We start from the raw sequence: 21,452 nt of genomic DNA on the forward strand, positions 1-21,452 counted from the left end.
CAAAAAGACATACACTAAAAAAAGAAAAATCCAAATTAAAAAAAAAAAAAGCATCTGAAACACATACACCAAAACAAAACCCATTAAAATGCAAAATTGGAAACCATAATATACAAGCAAAAGACCAGCAAGATATATCTAAAGCCCAAACATGGCACTATGAGTGAAAACATATCTACAAACACACCATAGAGTTCATTCTGTATTGGTCATCTACTGGTGGGCATGGGGCCTGCCCTCAAGCGTGGATCATATGTCGTATGAAACTCCATTGGAGAAAACTATTTTTTTTTTTCCTTTGCAAGTGTTTGTCAGATAGCTTCTTGGTTGAGTGCGGGGGAGGAGCTCACATCTAGCTCTTCCTCTCAGCACTGAGACTCCATCTGGCTTAAACATGTGTAGGCTTTGTGCATGTTGCCACAATCTCTGTGATTTCATATGTATGTCAGTCCTTCTGTGCCCAACTAGATTTTTTTTTTAAAGAAACCTGTTGTTTCCAAGAAACTCACCTCACTGACAATGATACTCACAAATGTAGAGTCAAAGTATAGAAGTTAATCTGTCAAATGAATGAAAGTCAAAAGCTATCAGGCACAGCTAATTTGATATCTGATGAAGTAGATCGTGAGCCAAAATTAATAAGAAGAGATAAAAAATACTGCATATTAATAAAGAGAACAATGCATCTAAAATTATAATTATTCTATACACACATATAGTAGAGATCCCAATTTTTTTTTAAAACAAATACTAGTGAACATGAACATTTAATATGTCCTGATACCTGATACAATAATAGAATATTTGTGGGTGACTTTATTATTCCACTCTCACCTTTATAGGTCATGCACACTAAAAAGAAAAGAAAGAAAGAAAGAAAAAAACAAAAACAGAAAAAAATGTTTAATTATACTTTAGATTGAATGGACCTAAGAGATAAACACAGAATCTTCTAACTAGCAGATGAAGTATGCATAGTCTTCTGAACAGCTGAAGGAAACTTCTTTAACAGAGACTACATTCTAGGCCATATATTGAGTCTTAACAAATACAAAGGACTCAAACTAATTTCTTGATCTCCTCAAATAATAAAGGAACACAACTAGGAATCAATAGCAAGAGAAAACACAGAAACTACATAAATACATGAAGACTGGATAATGTGTTCTTGAATGACCAATGAGTCTTTAAAGAAATCAGAGAAGAAACTTAAAAGTTTCTGGAGTCAAATGAAAAGGAGAGCACGACTGACTGGACCCTTTTGGAGGAAATCTAGGAAGTCCTGAAAGGGAAGTTTAGAGCTATGAATGCTCACACTAAAACAAGAGAGCAATCTTTTTTTTTTTTCTCAAGAGAGCAATCTTAAATAAATAACCTAATGATGCACCTCTAAGTGTAAAAAAAAAAAAAATCCAAATCCCAAGAGATAATAAAGATCAGTGCTGAAATTAAGAAAATGGAAAATAAAAATAAAAAGATAATATATAATAAAAAGATAATATAGAGAATCACTAAAAGAGTTAGTTTTTTTTTTTTGCAAAATAAAAAATATTGGTAACTTCTGACAAATCTAACCACATGAAAGATAGAAGACTTAATTAAAAAGATAAACAAAACCTAGAATGTTACAATAGCTTCTAATCATTAAGAAATATTTTGGTAATTTGTATTTCAAGTAACTGGAAAAGGTTGAAGAAACAGTTACATTCCTAGGCCTCTATACTCTACTAAAATTAGATCAAGATGCTGTTAACGACTTAAACCAACAATAAGCAATAGCATTGAGAATAAGGATGGAGGCACAGCTCAGCTGGTAGAACGTTTGGCTGGTATTTATGATGCTCAAAGTTTGATTCCCGCCTGACATTGCATCGAACTGAGTATGCCGATGTGTGGCTATAACCCTCGCACTCCTTACAGAGACAAGAGGACCAGAAGTTTCAGACTGTCCTCTGCTACACAGTAAGTTCCGGGCCAGCCCAGGACATCTGAGACAGTGGAAGCTTGTGTACATGTGTCTGCGTCATATTATTTCAATTTAGTGTTTTTTTTTTTTTAATTTAAAGTATTCTAACAAAGAAAAGCCTTGCCAAACAGATTCAGTGCCAGATTCTACCAACCACTTGAGGATAGAGTAACACCAATATTTCTCAAACTGTTCCATCAGGTAGAAAGGAAAAGAATAGTACAAAGCTCATTCTATGAAGCTAGCATTAGAAACTAGACAGCAGCACAGCAATGAGAAAAAACTATGCTTTTATTTCTATTTTGAATGCAGAGATAAAACTTCTCAACAAAATGCTGAGTAACTGAATTTAAAAACATGTTACAGAAATTTAATTTATTCCAGTGAACCAAGAAAATGTCCAAAATCTGAAAATAGGTTATTTTTTTTAAATAGAATACAAAATATAGCATACTTAATTCCTTCTTTCATTTCTTTTCTCTTCCCTTATCTATCTATCTATCTATCTATCTATCTATCTATCTATCTATCTATTTATTTATTTCCTCTGAAACTAACAAGATACATGTTTAGGATTTCCATTTCCATGATAAAGTAATATGACTGAAAGCAGCTTTCCACCAGAAAGAATTTCTTCCTTTCACTGCCTGGTAATAGTTTATCACTGAGGGAAGTCAGGACAGAAACTCAAGCAGGGCAGGAACCTGGAGGCAGGGACTGAAAGAAAAGCCATGGAGGAGTGCTTCAATGGTTTGCTTCCTATGGCTTACAAGCCTGCTTTCTCAAACAGCCCAGGATCACCTGTAGGTGCTGTTATTACCCACAGGGACTTGGTCCTTCTACGTCCATCATGAGTTAAGAAAATTCCCTACAGAGATGCTTACAGGCCAATCCTATGAAGGTATTTTTTTTTTCCTATTAAGATTCCATCTTCCCACATGGCTTTAGTTTCTTTTAAGTTGATATAAAACTGACCAGCACAGCATATAATAAAACGTACAAGTTGTTTTTCACTGTCTGTGATTTTTACCACTGGGAGAAATTTGTGTGGATCATTTCAATGCTGTGGATTACACCCTCCCCCCCCCCAAATCTGCTCTCCAACCTGTTATCCAATATTCACTTCATGAAGCTAATTATAAATTACTCTGTGTGGGAGCAGCACTTTGTACACTGATGTCTGCAAGGATAACATGTCTGTAAGACCTAGACATCAAGACTAAAGAGAACTAAACGACTGAATCCTCTATCCCTCACATTTATTACCACTGCCAGTATGTTGCGTAGTTATTCGAAACATAACCGGTACATGAATTGTTCATTCACAGAAGTAAAGATTAGATGTCCATGTATTAAAACAGAGAGAATGTTCTTAGTCTTCTGGTTACTGTCTTATGTAACGGTGAGGTAGCATTTCTGTATTTTAGTAGATATTTTACTTCAGAATAAAATAAGTAACTACTCTATATACAATTTCCTAGTGAATACATTTATAAATCCTAGTGACCAATGCAAAAAGGATTCTTCTTTTCCACTGAAAGCCTCATGAAGTCTTTCAAAGGAGGTAAGCAGCATTTCTTACTGTGGTAATAACAAGACTTGGCTCTTTATCTGATATTCTGACCTACCCAGAGGCCTTCGAATGCTTCGTATTCAGCTGAGGAAGCTTACAGGTGGGAGGAAACCTATCCATCACTCTGCCTGACACACCACAGACCACTTTAACCCATCTTATCAATACCAAGAACTAATCACACTGACTCATCATGGTCAGGCTGGGAAACAGAATTTCCCAGAGAGAGCTAGAAAGCTGCTTCCTAGAGAAAATTAAAAGAAGGAAGGAAAAACATGTATTTTTTTGGTTCTTAGTGAATGAAATGTTTATCAATTTTTTTTTTAATCTTGCTTTTTGCTTCATAAGCAAAGGACATTTCCAAAGTCAGCTTTTGGAAATTGAAGTTGTCGCCTTGAAAATGTTAATTCCAAATGTAAGTTAATCATTGTCAGTGTTTGGGAGTTTAACAGGATTCAAGAAGAGAAAAGGATGGCAGTAGCAGAGAGCTGGCCATCTGACAGGACATCTGACTATCAGAGATTCCTTGGCTTCAGTTGTATCTGGACCTAGCTAACTCCTAGTTGACATGCTCCTGCACAGTGCTTACTTAAGATGTGTCTTCATTCTAGTGCTTATGGACACACACACACACTAAAAGTATCTGATGATGGGAAGATATGCTACAAAGTGATTGCTATTCGTCCCCCCACACCCAACACACACATACCACAGCTAGGTGCTGTTCTAGACTTGTGGTGGACTCCAGGGTGTGTCTGAAAGGTGTGCCTTTAGTTCCTATCTCTATCATAAAACTTTTCAATGTGGCTGACACTCTCAGCCTCTGATCCTAGTTCAAGGGTGCTTTTTCTGTGCTCAGGGGAGAGTTACTCTAAAGAACAGTTGCCTCTGTGTGCAGCGCGTGGGTGAACAAGTCTTGGCCTTAAAACTGAGTATCCCCAGATAAAGTTTCCTGGTCTTTCCTGAAGCAGGCCTTCCTCACCCACAGGTCTTGGCATCCCTCCCTTTCTGCCAGCCATCTGGCCAGGGACCAGCTTCCCAAATCTGCCTTGGCAACTACCTCTGCTCTAGCTGAGGAGGCTGTTTGCAACAACCCCTAACTGAGGAGATTATAGAGTCCTCTTGGAGATAATTTTATGTTCCCTGATAATTCCACTGGACTAGATAGATCTTACTGAAGGCAAAGACCCTAGAGGTTGCATACCAGGCAGCAGAGGCTGGCCACCAGGGACAGCCTCCTTTTGCTGGCAGGATTTGCCCAAGCACTCCATGTCTTCCCTTGGCTAGCATGACTCCACCAGGTCGCTCTTTCCAGCGTCTGCTCCAGCTTCTTGAGGCCGCACACTCATCATGCTTCAGCGCCACCAGTCTGCTATTAAAATTTATTTTTTCGGATTTGACTTTAATCTAATCCCTGACGCCAAAACAGTTCTCCTGGCTCCATCTCTTAGCTTCCTAAACCTTTTAATAGGCCTTTTATTGGGCCCACAGTCCAATTCAGGAAATAGGAAAACCCTGATATTGAAGGAATTTGAAAGTAAAACAGGAAAGACGAGGGTGAGACATTTATTCAGCTTTCTTCATAGTTTCCTTGCTGGTCCTTGTGGTTGGGGTAGGCCAGTGAGAATTCTGGCTGTGCCCAGAAGACCTTCTGAAGAGAGAGACCCTTCCTCAAGCCAGAGTGGTTTGAAAGGAACTAACCGGGATCTCATACTGTGTCCCTCACTTTCCTTCTTAAGAGGGACTGGTGAGAATCCACACCAAGACTCCAAGGTCCTGCATGTATCTTGAGCACCAAGTGACTGACTGGAAGGAGCAGGAAGACATTTAGCGTCACCTGTCACCACCAGTAACTGCTTGCTCATGTGAACAGGGAAAAGGAGACCGCTCCTGAGTTTTTCCCACTCCTCTTATCTCCTAGGAGACCTGAGGGCTTCCTGGGTCACTGAGCATAACCAGGGTCCCATAGGCTCCAGTCGGCCCCCATCCTCCCTGGATAGCCAGCCACCACGTCCCGCAGCGCCGAAGCACACTTTCTCCAGAGGTCCCCTCGTCCCGTGAAGTTGTGCACACTTGCTAACCACCCCACCGGCAGTAACCCGCGTCCACCTAGCTCAGGCAGAGCGGTCTCCCCAAGATAAGCTGCTTAGGCTTCGCCGTCCAGGCCAATCTCCCTGGACAGCTGCGGCGGCGACAGCAGCTGCGCCGCGGCCCCGAGCTCCGGGCGCTCCTCCTTCCTCCCTCCCGGGGCTCTCAGCTCACTCCCGCGGGCCACTCACACACTCCCAGCGGCCGCGACACGCCCGGGAGTGTGTGCGGGACCCGGGGTGCCGGCAGGCGCGGTGGCACCCCGCAGCCCTGCACCCCTCGGGTCGTGCTCCCAGCCCGGCCTCCCTCCTTCAGGATCACCCCAGTGACACCTGAGCAACTACCGGGGCAGTGGAAGCTGCAGGCCCGCGGGACCCACCGGCACACCCGGGAGAAAACAGAGCAGAGGGCGGGGCGGCGGCGCAGGCCCCCGCCTTAAAGATGACGGGCGCGAGCCCCAGCCAATGAGCTTGCGGAGATGCAGCGTGGGGCGGGCCCCCGGGGGCGGGCCCGGAGGAGGAGGTGGAGCCGGGAGCTGGAGGCGGGGGTGGTGAGGAGGAAGGGGAGGAGGCGGAGGCGGGCGCGGTGGTGGCGGCGGCCGGCGCGGCGGCGGAGGCGAGGTTGTGCCCCGGACTGTGTCCACCGAGCTCAGCGGCTGTCGCCCGTGCGTGGAGGAGCAGCGGGCGCCGCGAGGCAGAGGAGGCTCGCGGACGAGCGCGGCGGCGGGACGTCCACGGCTGCCGCGGCCCCGGCGGCGCCCCGGCGACGATCGGCGTGGGGGAAGCAGCGGCGGCCGCAGCGGCAGCCGCCTCTCCGCCACCGGGACGCCGAGGCGCGGCTGGCGGCGCTGACATCCGCGGCCCTGCCTCTCCTCCCTCGCCCCCGGCCCTCCCCATGTGATCGGTCTTAATCCCGGCAGTGTGCGCGCGTGGGGGTTCTCCATTGCGCGGCGCCCGGTGTCGGTGCCGGGGTGGGTTGCTCGCGTGCGCTTCTCCTCCCCATCCCCCGCCCCGTCCCCAAGAATAAAAGAAGAACCGGGAGGCGTGCTCAGAAAATAAATAAATAACCAGCACACACGCGCAGCCCGGAGCGAGGCGGCGGGGCTGGCGGCGGCGGCGGCGGAGGAGGAGTGAAGGCGGCGGCGGCGGAGGAGGGACGCGCGGAGCCGGCAGTAACTTTCGAGCCAGCCCAGAGCCCGGAGCTCCAGCCGAGCGGTTTGCAGCGCGGCGGCGGCGGCGGCGGCGGCTGCGCTGAGTGTCTGGCCCGCCGGTGCGGTCGGGGTGTGCAGTCGGACGGGACGAGCAGCGCGTCGCTGTGCCCCCCCTCCCGGCGGCTGGAGATGTCCGAGCCCAAGGCGATTGATCCCAAGTTGTCGACGACCGACAGGGTGGTGAAAGGTAAGCGCAGCGCCGCGGCGGCCCCCGGGGAGCAACCGAGTGCGGCAGGCGCCCAGCCGCCCCTCCCCCGCCCCGGTCGTCCCTCTCCGGCTTGCGCCGGGGACCTTCTAGGATCTCCTGCAAGAGGCGATCCCCCCCCTCCTCCGCCGCCGCGCCCTGCCCCCACACCGCCCACCCGGCCCTAACCCGGGCATTTTGTGTGTGTGTGTGGGGGGGGACGGGGGGGCAGCCCTTGGCAAATGGCTGAGCGGCTGGGAGGCGGTGGCGGGGGTGGCGGTGGCGGGAGGGGGGCGCTCGGGGAAGGGGGGTGACTGCTGGCAGGGTGTAGCTGCTGTGACAGAAATAGGAAGTGGGTGGCTGCTCGCGGGCTTGCATGAGATCGGGTTTATGGTTTGTTCTTTGTAGAGGGAGGGGAGGTGATTTATGGCTTTTTAAAAAATTAATAGGGCATTTTTTTTTTTTTTTTTTTTTTTTTTTTTTTAATGTGGCCGTGGCTTGCCGCGGACTGGCTCGCCCGGGCACGGTGCTCCAGGCGCTCCATTGCAGCAGTTCCCCCGGGCTGCCCCCTCCCCCTCCGCGGGAAGGGCCTGCACAGGACTCGCGAGAGAGCGGGAGAGCGTGGGGGGAGCCCGGCTCCGGCTGCCGCGCGCCGCGGGGGCGGGGGGCCGCGGGGCCGCGTGGGGGCAGCGCCGGGGCGGGGGACGACCTGAGCTCCGGTCGCTGCCCCGGGATTTCCCCGCAGGCCCCGAGCGCCGCGAGCCCGTGGCGGTCCTCCGTCGACCTCCCCTGCCACCCATGGCTGACTGCCGCCTACCTGTCATTGCTCTTAAAGGGTTCCCTGCTGGCGCACGCCTCTAGGGTGGGAAGCTCACTCCGCTCCCTTCCCCCAAGCTCCTGACACCCCCTTGGTAACGGGCTATTTGGTTCTCTTTATTGCCAGGGATGACATGAATGTGTCCAACTGGTAGGGACAGCTCTGAGTTGCTGGCTAGACGAAGCCCCGGGGGATGCGTGGGGTGAGGAAGGGGACAACGTGGTTGCCCTTTCTATCCTCCTGCGGAGGAGGGATCCCACCATCCTCGCTGTATTCCACCGTGGAATGGGGGAGGAACCGCAGATCCTCAAGGATTAAGTAGCGCCATTTATTCTTGGGGTCAGGGTACTGACCAAAGCTAAGGTGCAGAGGGATGGGGGTGGTGGTGGTGGTGGTGGTGATGGTGGTGGTGGTGGTGGTGTGTGTGTGTGTGTGTGTGTGAGAGAGAGAGAGAGAGAGAGAGAGAGAGAGAGAGAGAGAAAGAAATTTGGGCAGAGATGGTATCTTATGCAGCAGCAGAGCATTCAGCTAGAGTGCAAAGCAATCAAGTCATTTGCGCCAGAACACTTAGGTGAAAATAACCCAGCGCCCAAGACCAAGATACATAATATCTGGAGCTTTCGAAAGGATCGTTGCTCCTTTCGCATTTGCTCAGCTTTTAAAGTTGTGTGTGTGTGTGTGTGTGTTGTTATGTTCTCTTATGAAAGAATAAAAGAGAATAAAGTATCTTCTCTCCTTTTGCTGATATTGGAATTATTCCTACTTCAAAGTAGGTTTCATAGAGCCGTCAGAATAAAGAGGGAATGGCTCTGCAAAAAACAAAAAAAGATTGTTAGGAGAGCTTCAGATGCACAGCTCTCTTTCTGCAGGCATGCAGCCTTGTGTAAACACTCGATGCAAATCCACTCCAAAGACCTGTGCTGCACCGAGGGCCTTTGTTGACCTAAAAATTAAGACCTTTTGTGTAAAATACCAGAGAATGCCCAGTGTCTCTTTAATGTGTGAAACTTAGGTGTAGCGCCCATCCAAAGATAACTTGTTTTCTAAACAATTAAGGTAATAGTTACAGTTCAGGTGATAGTGTGTGTTCGGAATTAAAAAAAAAAAAAGAGTCCTGTGCACACCTAATAATACCACGTTTCCGGTTTTAAATCACAAACTGTGGATTTTTAAAATGTGAATTTAGTTGACATGGTTGTCAAGTAAACCATATAAAAGTAATTGCTCATCCATTCGTGATGTGTTTACCCACTAATATGGCAGAGCTAGCGTTCGGCCACTCCATGGCCCCTTTGCCTTATGTTTCATGCTGGCCTTGATAAGCAACTTCTCCCAGCACTACATAGGCACACCCATAACTCCTAAATTTTGATTTATATATTTTTGCAGAAGTAAACTATAAATATAAGCTGTGGACTCAAAATAGGAAACATTAATGTCCCACTTGTTTTGATAGGGATCCTACAGGATGATTCTCTTTATTAAAAAAATATATTGATGACTCCTGAGTTTCAGGTGGGCACACTGCCATGGCTTTGTTTCTCTGATAGTTTCTGGCACATTTTATGTCATTGGCTTAAAGGTCCTGACACAAGCTTCCCGTCAACATTGTGCCATGTGTAAGATTTTGAGGATTAGTATTTTGAGATGATAATCTATTTTGATCCTATTGAATATTGTATACAGGTCTAGCAAGTGGAAATCAACACGTACGCTGAGTGGGGAAATTATAGAGTTATTTTTTATATTAAAAATAGACATAGTATGTAGTAGACAAAAACATGATTTTTTCTCCAGATTTTCCTGAGAACCCCATGTCAGTTGTCATTCTTGAAATCATTCCATAACACAGGAAATGGCTTATCTTTGAGGGGCTATCGATGCTCTTGAGGCCTTGTCTCCTTTTATAAAATGTATCTGCAGCTGTATTTGATACATATAGAAATAGTCAGATCAGTTCTTTGGCATTCTTTGGCTTTTTCTACAGTTATCTTTATTGCTGTGATCTGGCTTTTGCTGGATGACAAATTGCTGTTTACAAATGACTCCGTGCTTGTGGTTTTGTTTATAGTAATATGACGACAGCTTTCTACAGCACTCTTGATTTGTACTTCCAGAATGCAACTTTAGAAAGGTAGGTAGGTAGAATCTTAGCTTCAACTATGACAGTGTAGAGGTTTTTTGAATCTGCTACAGCATGTGTAGAGGCTTTAAACTTTAGGAATGAAAGAGGAATGGTGGCTGAAGCATTCGGTTAGATTACTTCCAGGAAAAAAAAAAAAAAAAAAAAAAAAAGAATGACCACAACCAGCAAATCATCTGTCCATTTATTTGACCATTCTTAAATTTAAAACCAAATTCAAAGTTATTAGAATTCAGAGAAACATTTTGGTATGTTGTTTGTTGGGAATCACCATAATTTGTTTATTTATTTTTTTTTGAGTATCCAAGCTGTGTTTGTTTGTTTTGAGAAATACTCTATGTATGTCGAGGGCTTACTCCAAACGCAAGATCCTCCTGCCTCCATCTTCAGAGCTGGATTCCAGGAGTACTACTCCACTCCTCACATTGTTTTAAGGATACATGGAGAATACTGTCATCAGTAGAAGACAGAGGTTAATAGGGTAACGAGTTCTTTTCCCCACCCCCAACATACCCTATGGCCTGGTTTCCTCTGTAGTGTACCAAGAAAGTCTATTGCAATCTTTGTTTCTGGTCACTTTTCTCTGTCTTCTCAGTAATGTTCCTTTTTGGCTGTGAGTTTTTGCTCCTTGACAGAAGTATTTGGAGCAGATTAGACGGTGATGTCCAGTTTGTGACAGTGTTCTGGCTCTGTATTATTCTTTTCTCATCTTCAAATGTTTTATAATGGGCCTTTTACCTTATCCCAGACTGATTATAGTAATAGACTTTTCAGAGTCTGGCAGGCAGTCAAAAGGGGAGATTCCTGGGAAGAGTCCTGTAGACTGTGCTCTGTTCTCCTCTGCAGATGTTTGCTTTTGGTTTGGGGGAGATAGCTGCCGTTCTACTTTCTGTCACCTTTGTACTCTGTGCAGTCAGGTACATGTAGAGAGGTTCTGGGAAGATGTCTAAGATCTTATGAGCAGGAATGTGCAGGAGCCAGGTACACTATTACTAAGTAATTGATGATGGAAGCCATCTGTATTTGTAGCTGAGAAACACTAGTGTAACTATTTAAAAAGAAAATAAGAACATGTTACCTCACTATGACCTTAATTTGCTTGTGGAAACAAAGTAGGGGCTCTCAAGAAGAGCTCTTTTCAAACTCATTTTACTTATATTTTAATTAGTTGATTAGCTAACTAATTAATTTGCCATCAGTTGATTTGTTTTGTTTGTCTGGCCTACCTTGGAGTATAGTTTAATTGATTTAAGTTCCTTATCATTAAATAGCAGGATTTGGTGGGTAGAGTTTATGTCAGCACTGGCTGTTAGGAAGGGCATTTGCTAGTATAGCTAATACCACAAATGACATAGTTCTGACATGGATGAGTGACTAGCATACAAATTCATGCTGCTAATTATAAATTGGGTTGATGTATTCAGTAATATTTACTTTCAGAATTTCTTAAAAGTGAACATAATACAAATTCAAAGTGCTCAAAACAGTTCGTAAGAGGGTGACATTTAGGGAAACTCTAGTGGTTTTAAATGTTATCAACCTTTAGAAGAGCTAAATACAATGTTGACTGTTGTTACCGTTTTAAAGTACAGAAATGAACCTTTGCTTTAAATGGATACTATATTTAAATATAGCCAGTAAAAGGCAACAACTTAGCTGCCTCGAAATCTAGACACAGAGGCTGAGACCTGCAGCTAAACATTGGGCCATGCATAGGGAGTCTAGTGGAAAAGTGGGAAGAGGGATAAAAGAACCTAGAAGTGACAAGAGCTGTTTCCACAAGAAGACCAACAGAACCAACTAACCAGGGCCCAAAGTGATCTGTGTAGTCTGAAGCACCAGTCAAGAACCATACATGGATTAGACCTAGGGCCTCTACATATATGTAGCCGATAGGCAGCTCAGACTTCATGTGGGTTCACAAGTAAGGGGAATGGGGCTGTCTCTGACACGGACTCTGTTGCCTGCATTTTGATCATTTCCCCTGGGACTGCATTACCAGGCCACAGGGGAAGGGAACAAACTCAGTCCTAGGCAGTTTGATGAGCTGGGGTGAGTGGGTAGGTGGGGCTCCCCATTTCTGAAGAGTCAGAGAGGAGGAATGGGGGAGGAAGGGTGGAATTGAGAGGAGGGAGGGGTCTATGACCGGGATGTAAAGTGAATAAAAAATAAATAAATAAATGAATCTAGTTAATGAGCCTTATGCTGACATTGATGTTGAGAAAAAAAAAATCTGCCGTTTAGAATCAGTTTTTTCCTCCTGATCTGTTTAAAATGGTAATTATAGACATTTGAAGGTATGGCGTCCATGCTCTGCAGTCAACTTTGACAGCTGTCATCCTTAGGGTTTCCTTTATCCTTCTGTGGCACTGTGTGAAGTTGGAAATAATTATGAAGCCAAAGAGTCCATTTGGAGTGTTGTCATTGGGAAATAGTGTTGTTCCAGTCCCAGCCGTTAGTGAGTTTAGATCACCATTGTGGAGTCCTTGTATGGAGATGTTGGAACTTGGGAGTTGTGAAGGTAGGCAGAGAATGACTCAGCGGCAAATGTTATGTTCATTAAAAAATAATTGTGTCCAATTTTCAGCAGCTCATGGTACAGCAATCACCTGATGTTTAAGAGGGCTATGATGAGATCTTGATTTATTCTGTAATTGTAAGTTATATGTGTTAACGGGCCGCCTTCTTGTATCGTGTGGGATAAAGAAGGCGAGGTGCTTCTTTGGCAGCAATAATTCGCTCGTTGTTGACATAGAATCACAAATGACGACATGTTGTGTGTTTTCAGGTCACTCTAGAATGGCCAGAATTGATACTATTCAAAGCCACCCACGATGCTGCTGGCTTACAGCAGTGGCTTGTCGTGACAGTTCCTTATAACTAAAGAAATGAAGGCGAAATTAGATGAAATGGTGGTGAGCGTGAGACTAGGATGCAGGTAAGGAAATAATTTCTGTGAGGAAACGGGCTCTTTTTGCTTGAAAGCAAACACTTTTTGTTTGGTTTAGGATCTTATCACATTTTCTGTCCAGTTGGTTTTACCAAATCACTGGCTATGTATATTTGCTATATTTCTATATTTCTGCAGAAATCGACCATTCTGCAGATATATATGGGAAAATGCTTTAATCTTTTTTGATCTTGGCATAAGGTTTACTGAAGAAATACTGGTGAACATGGATTTATTTTTAAGGTGTGTAACTAGAGATAGAAATAGTATATTCTGTTGAAAAGTACTTTCATCTTGAAGTTCCTGCTGTTACTGATAATGACATTGGCTAATACTGCTGTTTTCGGTATTAATTTCTAGAGGAATTTCAGGTGAAAATATCACCAATGCTATCAGTTTTGTTTTGTGTGTGTGTGTGTGTGTGTGTGTGTATGTGTTTTGGGGGGGTATATCCAGTGAGGGGGCATGGGCCCTGAAATGGGATTTGTAATCTAAGTCTTTAGTACTTGTGTTTTTAGTACTGCAGCAGCATTTTGTTTTGTTTTATTTTTACACTTCTTCTACCTCATATATGAAATTATCAGTTGACTTTCATGTCTAGAGCAGAACATATGTTTCTCCCTGATTAGAGCTTCTGAAGGAATCTGATGTACCATCAGCTTGGGGACCCATTCAAACTTCTAGGGTCTCAAATCTACTGGTAGTATGTACTAAGGGAGCAGAAACCGAGTCCTACCTAAGCAAGTAAATCAATTATGAAAATGGTTTATTTTTGAAATTAAAGTAGATACTTTTGAGACCGTAATAGGAAGGAATTGCTGTGCTCAGTTGCTTCCTCACCCTCAGAGGTGCTGTGCCATATTCGCTGGTAGCTACCCTTGGATGCAAGGGGCCTTTCGGTTTCAGGTTGGACACAACGGGAATAGAACTTTGTGTTTTTTCCTTTTATTCCCTAATCTGTGCTTTGGCCTCATAGTAAAATAATGTGTGTGTGTGTGTGTGTGTGTGTGTGTGTGTGTGTCTGTGTCTGCGCGCACGCATATGTAAATTAAGAAAAATAATTCCGGGAGACATGCAGTCTTACCACACACACAGAAACTCTCTGTCCTCAGTAACTGTGTTTCCCTCAGCTTTAGGAATTAGTTCTGATTCAAAATGTGCGTTTATTTCTATGCAGCAACAGAATGCTTTTGGAAATCTCAGTCCACCAGATTCTAACGTATTTCTTAGGTTGCTACATATACTTGGAAGTGGGTAAACTTTGTCAATATTTCTATTCAGAGTTTTGTTTTGAAAGTTTGGTCAGTCAGACCTGTGGTGTTTACCTTAACGCTTTGCCTGCCTTGTACCCAGAAAATACTCGATGAATGATTTGAGCACTGCAGAGTTTTCATGTGTCATCTTAAGCTATAAACAGAGACAAATCCTGTTTGTTTTGGATGTTTTTATTTTTCCCCTGATTCCGTGTAAATGGTTGTATTTGGCGACTGGAAAATTCCCTCTTCAGCCCACTCAGGAACTGGAGGATGAGAAGGCAGAAGAAGGTGACACAGCTGTGCAGAGGGCGGTTTTCTCATTTGAATTGCCCATGGCTGAGGAATTTAAAAGTTTTTTTTTTTTTTATGTGAATTATTATCTTGAACTTGAACACTTTATTTTGTAGTCTTGGCTCTTAAAGCAATCAGTTGTTGACATGTCTGAGAAGATGCATTCATTACCCATCCAACCCTGGGATTTCTTGATGATCTTTACATGTCAGTTATTGTCCAGACTTTGGTTTCACGAGAAAGAAAATAAAACAAGCAAAGATCAAACCGTCTTTAGTGTGCATCTCAGTTTGTTATTTCCTGTAGCGTTTTGGAACTTACAAGTGCTCTTCTTGCCATTGTAGCCTCTTTCATCTTTTGGCCCTGACATGCCACTGGTCACCATACAGGTGGAAGACGTATGGGCCATGAGGAGTTAAAAAAAACCATGGCACCAACACTGCTGAGTCCTTGCTTCTGCTGAGTGGCCTTTGAGCCATTGGTTGACATTTGGTTTTTAAGTATCTTGTAAGCAATGCTATTTTATCAGATTAAATTAAAAGTGTAATATATATTCTTTTCAAATGACAGAGCCCTAGTCAGAGTTTGTACTGTGTTTCATTTGCTTTAACAAAGACATGTAAACAGTTTGCTTTCTTTCTTTCTTTTTCTTCTTCTTCTTTTTTTTTTAATGATGAGGTCTAGCCTTGTTGGTTTCATATATTTAATGTTACCTTTCCTGGGTGGCCTGCTTCTAGGGAGAGCCATAGTTCTTTTGGTCACTCAGTTCCTGGCATCCAGTCTTCAGTTTATACTCCTCTCTTGCACCCCTCCTGACTCCTTCAGATGAAGTCAAGGAACTCCCCCTAAGACTCCTACAGGGACCACTTTGCTCTGAGCAGGTTGTTGCTATGGTTTGTTTTATTGTCTGCCTCTCCTCAGGAAGCAGAAAGCCCTAGATCAGTCGTTCTCAACCTGAGGGCCACAACCCCTTTGAGGAGTAAACAACTCTTTTATAGGTGGGGTCACCACAACATGAGGAATTGTATTAAAGGGCTACAGCTCTAGGAAGCTGACGACCACTGCCACAGAGAGAGGAGGGCCCTATTACCAGAGAGCATGTCCCACAGTAGGAATGTAATCCATAATTGTCATGTGTGTGAATTCATAGACAAACTAGGAAATGGATTTCAAATTTTTAAGTTATGGAGTTCTGTTTTGAAGTTTTGTTCAACTTCAGTTAAGATTAGTGTACAGACATCTGATAATTTCTTGATTTGTGAACCACAGGTCTGTGGAATGTTCTTGTTACCTGAGCATCATTTTGTTGTTGTTTTGTTTTGTTTTGTTTTTCCAGTGACTAATATGTAGGAATATAACTTGTTGAAGGAACTGTGGGAGTGTTTTTGTTTTTGTTTTTTTTTTTTTGTTTTTGTTTTTGTTTTTGTTTTAAGTGGATCTCTCAAAGGCTACAAGTTAAAAGATACACAGAAGGCTGTGTACATCGCTCATTGCTGGAGCAATTACCTAGCTTATACAAGATGCTGCTTTGCATTCCAGGCACCAGGGGTTGGGGAAAGTGTACAGATGACTTTTTCTCAGTGGTGGTTGATGGTGATTTCTCTTCTGATTAGTGATGCAAGTGAGTTGCAGGAAGGCCATGTGACAAGTTGTGTGGCCTTGATCAGGCATCAGTGTATAAATGGATCAAGCATCAGTGTATAAATGCAGATTTGTAATCGCGAGTTTACAAAGCAAAACAGGTGTAAGACGTCTCACATTTGTATAGGAAGTGAATGAGTACAAATATACCAATAATAAACTTCTGGGACCAGTTTATGAACAATAAAGTCAGTACACAGTTCTCTCGCACCTAAATAGTGTTAGAAGAATGCAGCCCTTGCATCCACACCCCTGAGTCCCTTTTACAGAAGAGTTTGGAACCTGAGCCTGCCCGCTCTGGATTGTGTACTTCCTTCAAGCAGGTCCCCTGGGGCTCTCTAATCTCCATGTTCTTTTTGTGCTAAAATGGGATCAGATAGCCCCCCCCAAAACATTTTCATTTCAAGCCATTTAAGATGAAAGGAACCACAGTAACCTGTGCAAAATATTGTTATTAACTTACAATTTTCTGTGTTCACCAACAGGAAAGGAATCTTTCTGTTGCCTCCACTTCTGGTCATGAATTCTTTTTGTTTGGTTTTGTTCCGTATGCCCTTCCAGAAATGGATGTGTGAAACTTAGGAGTCTGTTGAAAAAGAGAATGCCATGATGACAAAAGGGTTTTTAGTTGTGACAGGATCTGAGAGATTTTGAATTCTGATTGAGAAGAAGCTGAGTCGCACTTTCAGTCTTAGGTTACCTCTTTGTGTGTGAGATCACACTCAGTTGAGCCAGTGTTTGGAAGCATCAGAAATTTAGGTCACAAACTGAAATAATAATTTAAAAGGCAACCAGGTTAGGGATATTTAACACCAGAATAAATTATTCTGTCATTTTAGAATTGACAGGACTTATTTTGCGTATAAATGTGAACACATATACTAAAGAATTTAATTTGAATTATGAATTTTTTTTTTTTTTAATGCTAGAGGTAATCTTGGGAATGCAGCTCACCGTCTGTCACAGACCTCACTCTTCTTTATTTTATTTTATCTCTTAGTCTTATTCAGGTCTGGGTCTGGGTCTGGCACTTTAGAGTCTTGTGGTTGGAACGTGCAGCTGAATTTTAGCTAAAGCCACTGCTAATGTGGAACTCCTGTTCAGCCTTCCTGACAGATGGGAATCCTGCCATCCCAGGCACCGATCAAGTGAGAGGGCTCTCCCTGCTTCATCAGGCCTCTTACTCATCCTGCCATCCTGGACATCTCTGCGTGCAAGAAGCACTTCCTCCCACCCACAGTCGGATTTTTCTACAAAGGAATTTGTTGCGTTCCAAAGATGGTACTCTATCTGTTTTCTCTGAGAGAACGCAATCCATAGTAAAAACAGCACCCTTGTTTCTAGGTCTTCTGCCTAATGAGCTAGAAATGCAGGGTGGTTTCTAGGTCATTCTATATAGTATCAGTAGTTCTTTAAGTCCAAGTCAGGTAATTGGAGTCCGTGAAGGTGGAGTTTCGGAGAAATGTTGATCATGGCTAACCTGCTTTCATGGTCCATCAGCATTTTGAGTTGGGTACCTTGAGTTTGGTTTGGCGCTTTCTTGTACCTGCATGCTGACCTTTAAACTGCCCAAGGCTCAGAAACTCCTCACAGATAGGCTGTGTCCACCATGCCATGTCCTTTGACTGGATAAGGATTGCCACTGTCATGATACGCTAAGCTTTGAAATTCCCTTTATCTTCTCCCAGTCCCTTACGGCTTTAGGGAATCTAATACTTAATCCCTTTAAGTAGGAACATCCCAGGACCTGGAAAGTATTTGCATCTCACCAGTGACTTTCTGTATTCTTTCATTTCTAATGCAGGCAAGCGAGGAAGATTGTCTGATAGCATAGCACCTTGGTGGTCTGAGTGGGCTGGCTGAACAGCACTCCCCATGGTTAATTTCATAGCACAGCACAGTGGCAGATCAGCACCCTACTCTGTCAGAGCCGCTGTGCCCAATGTAAGGGCTGTGGCTAAATATAGCTTTAAAGACCATTCGATTTCTTTACCCTGCTGGATTCTATGTGATTTGATAATATAGTTCACTGAGATTTGAAGTTGGCCGTGGGCTCGCAGCTGTGGTATCAGAGAATATTGCTGCATTAACTCTGCTCCGAAGTGTTAACTATGACAATGAGTGTTTCACAAGAGCCTTCAAGTTCCCCCATGAGAGGGTGCTCTCGCCTGTGCCCTGGCTAGAAGAGATGGAGCCACACAGCTACAGAGTACGGATGGTGGTGGTAGGGGATGGGGCGGTGGCGGCGGTCAAAGTGCATGGCCTGCAGCGTGCGTGGTCTTGTTTTAAATCATGTTCTGGAAACTATACTATACTTGGATTTCCCTGAATGTGTTTGATGACAAGTCTTTTCTTATTCCGTCATGGTAGCGCTCTGGCCAAGTGATGTCAAATCAGGTGCATCAGAAAGGAAAGAAGTGATTAGGCTGACCATGGAAGGATCTACCTTTGAGAGCCAGGGCTGTACACAGAATAAGCTTGGGACATATGATGGGAAGGTCTGGGGACATTTCAAAGTTCCCCTCTTCACAATATCTCGCAGTGGCTACTTTATATGAACATTTTTAAAAATTATTTATTCTTATTATATGTGCATTGGTGTTTTGCCTGCATGTGTATCTATGTGAAGGTTTCAAATCCCCTGGAACTAGAGTTACAGACAGTTTTGAGCTGTCATGAGGGTGCTGGGACTTGAACTCGGTCTTCTGAAAGAACAGCTGGTGTTCTTTCCTGTAGAGCCATCTCTCCAGCTTCCGTATGGACTTCTCTGATCAGGTAGGAATTTAAGAGGAAATTGATGTTTTGAAACAAAACTTTCAGACATGACATAAAACATAATTTGGTGAATTTGCTGCATTTTCTGGAGTTTGGTGCCCAGAAAAAAAAAAAACAAAACAACACAATTGTGTCAGGAACCCACCTCTTATAAGTTTCAATCAGCTTTCTAGATTGTCTTTCCCCCATTCGCAAGAAGATATGTTTCCTGTGGAAGATTACCAGGCTTATCCTATTGAGTATAAAATAGTTATTGATTCCTTATCAAAATGGGTTTGAAGCCACCTTTTTTTTTTTTTTTGTAGGCATCAGACTTTTAGTGCCCACCAAAAGTAGCTTTATACATGTTCTAAGGCCCAGCTTACACAGAGTTTGAAATGGCTAAAGTCCCATATAGAAGACAAAAATCAATTTTAGATGACTAAGTAGCAGTAATGACTCACCCGGCAGGTGGAGCCATGCACAGAGTGAGCACAGGAAAGAGACTGATTGGCTCTCTTTAAAGGGAGGGGCTGGAGGAGGGGGCTACAGCCGGACCGCAAAGCGAACAAACTGTAACTAATAAAAAAAATGAAAAAAAGGACTGCTCTTCTATTTTCAGCAAAAAGAATAGTAACCAATCTTAATTTTCTTGGCTGTTCCAAGTGACACTGAGCTTATTTTATTTTAAATTATTTGTGCCTCAGAGTGTGGTGTGTGTGTGTTTGTGTGTGTGTGTGTGTGTGTTTGTGGCACGCACACTCATGTGCATATTGATGCCCAAGGAGACCAGAGGCTTAGGATATCCTGGAGGAAAACCTTCACACAATTAATTGTGAGCTGTTTTATGTAGGTGCTGGGAACTGAATCTGGGTCTCCTTAATGGCTCAAGGACAGTAAGTGGAGTGATGGGAGTTTTATAACTGGAATTCTGCAGTTACTCCAACTAAGTTGTGAGTAGTGCATGATAAAACATAATTGGGGGCATTTGAAGAGAGGGCTGACTTTAACCAGTTTTTAGCTATTGAAAAAAAAAAAAAAAGAATGAAAGTCTTAGCCGGGGGTAATAATGCACACTTTTAATCCCAATCCTTGGGAGGCAGAGACAAGCCAATCCTTGTGCGTTTGAGGTCAGCCTGCTCTACATACAGGGTTCCTAGGACAGCTAGAGCTAGATAATGAGACCCCATGTCTAAACAAACAAGCACACAATAAATAGAGATTCATGTGAAATGGCCAAGAGGCCACCTACCTTACCATCTGTGGGAGCGGCCTTACTTCACTTCTGAATAAATCTGGATTTCAGCCTTGCATTCTATCTGTGTCACTGCCTGTCCATGGCAGGAAGCCATGTACCTATGTTGAATTTAGTTTTCTTCTTGAAAGAACTGACGGTGCTATGTTTGCTAGGTGAGACAAGGAGAGAAATTTTATGTAGCGTCGCCAAGCCTGGTTCCTTTTCAGAAAGAGCCTTTGGTACATGGTAGGTGGTGTTGCTTTATTATACAGCTCCTTTGAAAGCCAGGCTTTCTGCTTCTAGAAGTGCTTTGCATTAGGTATGTATTTCCTTATCTCCTGCCCACCATCTCTCCTGATGGTTTGGGGCCTCTGCCCTTTCATAGCAGCAGTTCATATTAGTCTGCAAAGTTCTCCAGTGTCCAGGTTCTGTTCCCTTTGGACAGATGGGCTGTTTGGTACATGGATTTACTCCTCTGTTTTCTTTACAGCTCCTCATGACCAAGTCCTGCATGTTAATGTTCTTGTATCTCTTTCCTCATCCTTCCAGGCTGTTAGGCTGATGACTGCGTGTAGACTGATGACTAGCACATCTATATTTACAACCTGTTTTTTTCTCTCTGGAATGATTTCTCAAGCCCTACGACAGTTGCTATGTATGGGTGTGGTGCAAATAAAGTGGGGAATCTGCTTGGTGTTTCCTGGCCTGGTGATGCTACCACCATCCATCCGGCCAATTAAACATGTCACTCACTTCAGACCTTTAACATGCTTCTATTCTGTTGCAAGCTGCCTTCTAACATCGGTCTCTGCCTTCGGTCTGTCTCCTGTACGTTAATTTTCTCACATTATGTCTAGAATTATTATTTTTTAAATGAAAAGATTATACAGGCTCATATGAGTGGCTAAGGGTAGCCTTATACCAGACACATAGCTGAGGATGGCTTTGAACTTTTGGTCTTCCTACCTCCACCTCCCTAGTGTTGGGGTTATGGGCTTGCTCTACATGCCCACTTTATGTGATGCTTGGGACTGAGCCCAGGGCTTCATGAGTGCCAGACAAGCTCAGGTACCAACTGAGCTACATTGCTATACCTAACCATTTAGTTATTGATCTTCGTTTTACTCATGTGTAGAAATTCATATATTTGACCCTTCTGAATACGTGAAGTCTGAAAACGTTTGTTATAAACACATGCTATTTTGTATTGAAATCTCATCACCACCTCATTAGAGTGTCTGTTCCTGGCTGCAGAGAGAACATTTTTATTCATGAATGTAATGGGAATGTCTGAGTCCTATATGATCAAAGTTGACTAAAACATACTAATGTACCTTGAATT

General features: G+C 43.7%; 2 protein-coding genes across 3 annotated transcripts in view; one reads left to right on the forward strand and one right to left on the reverse strand.

Moving 5' to 3' along the window:
* Nucleotides 1-5,944: 5,944 nt before the first annotated feature.
* On the reverse strand, nt 5,945-6,539 carry LOC129691897 (sterile alpha motif domain-containing protein 1-like). The gene has a single exon (XM_055628077.1). It carries the CDS (start codon nt 6,521-6,523, stop codon nt 5,945-5,947), a length of 579 nt encoding a protein of 192 aa, XP_055484052.1. The 5' UTR covers nt 6,524-6,539.
* Nucleotides 6,467-21,452, forward strand: part of Ppp3ca (protein phosphatase 3 catalytic subunit alpha) — a 288,024-nt gene continuing 273,038 nt past the window's right edge. For both annotated transcript variants that reach the window (XM_055628085.1, XM_055628086.1), the window contains exon 1: nt 6,467-7,024. In XM_055628085.1, the coding sequence (XP_055484060.1) occupies nt 6,967-7,024 (58 nt within the window). In that variant the 5' untranslated portion in view covers nt 6,467-6,966. The remainder of the gene's footprint in view (nt 7,025-21,452) is intronic.

Source organism: Psammomys obesus, unplaced genomic scaffold (genome assembly GCF_907164565.1).
Source record: "Psammomys obesus unplaced genomic scaffold, mPsaObe1.curated_primary_1811, whole genome shotgun sequence".
NCBI classification, from domain to species: Eukaryota; Metazoa; Chordata; class Mammalia; order Rodentia; family Muridae; genus Psammomys; species Psammomys obesus.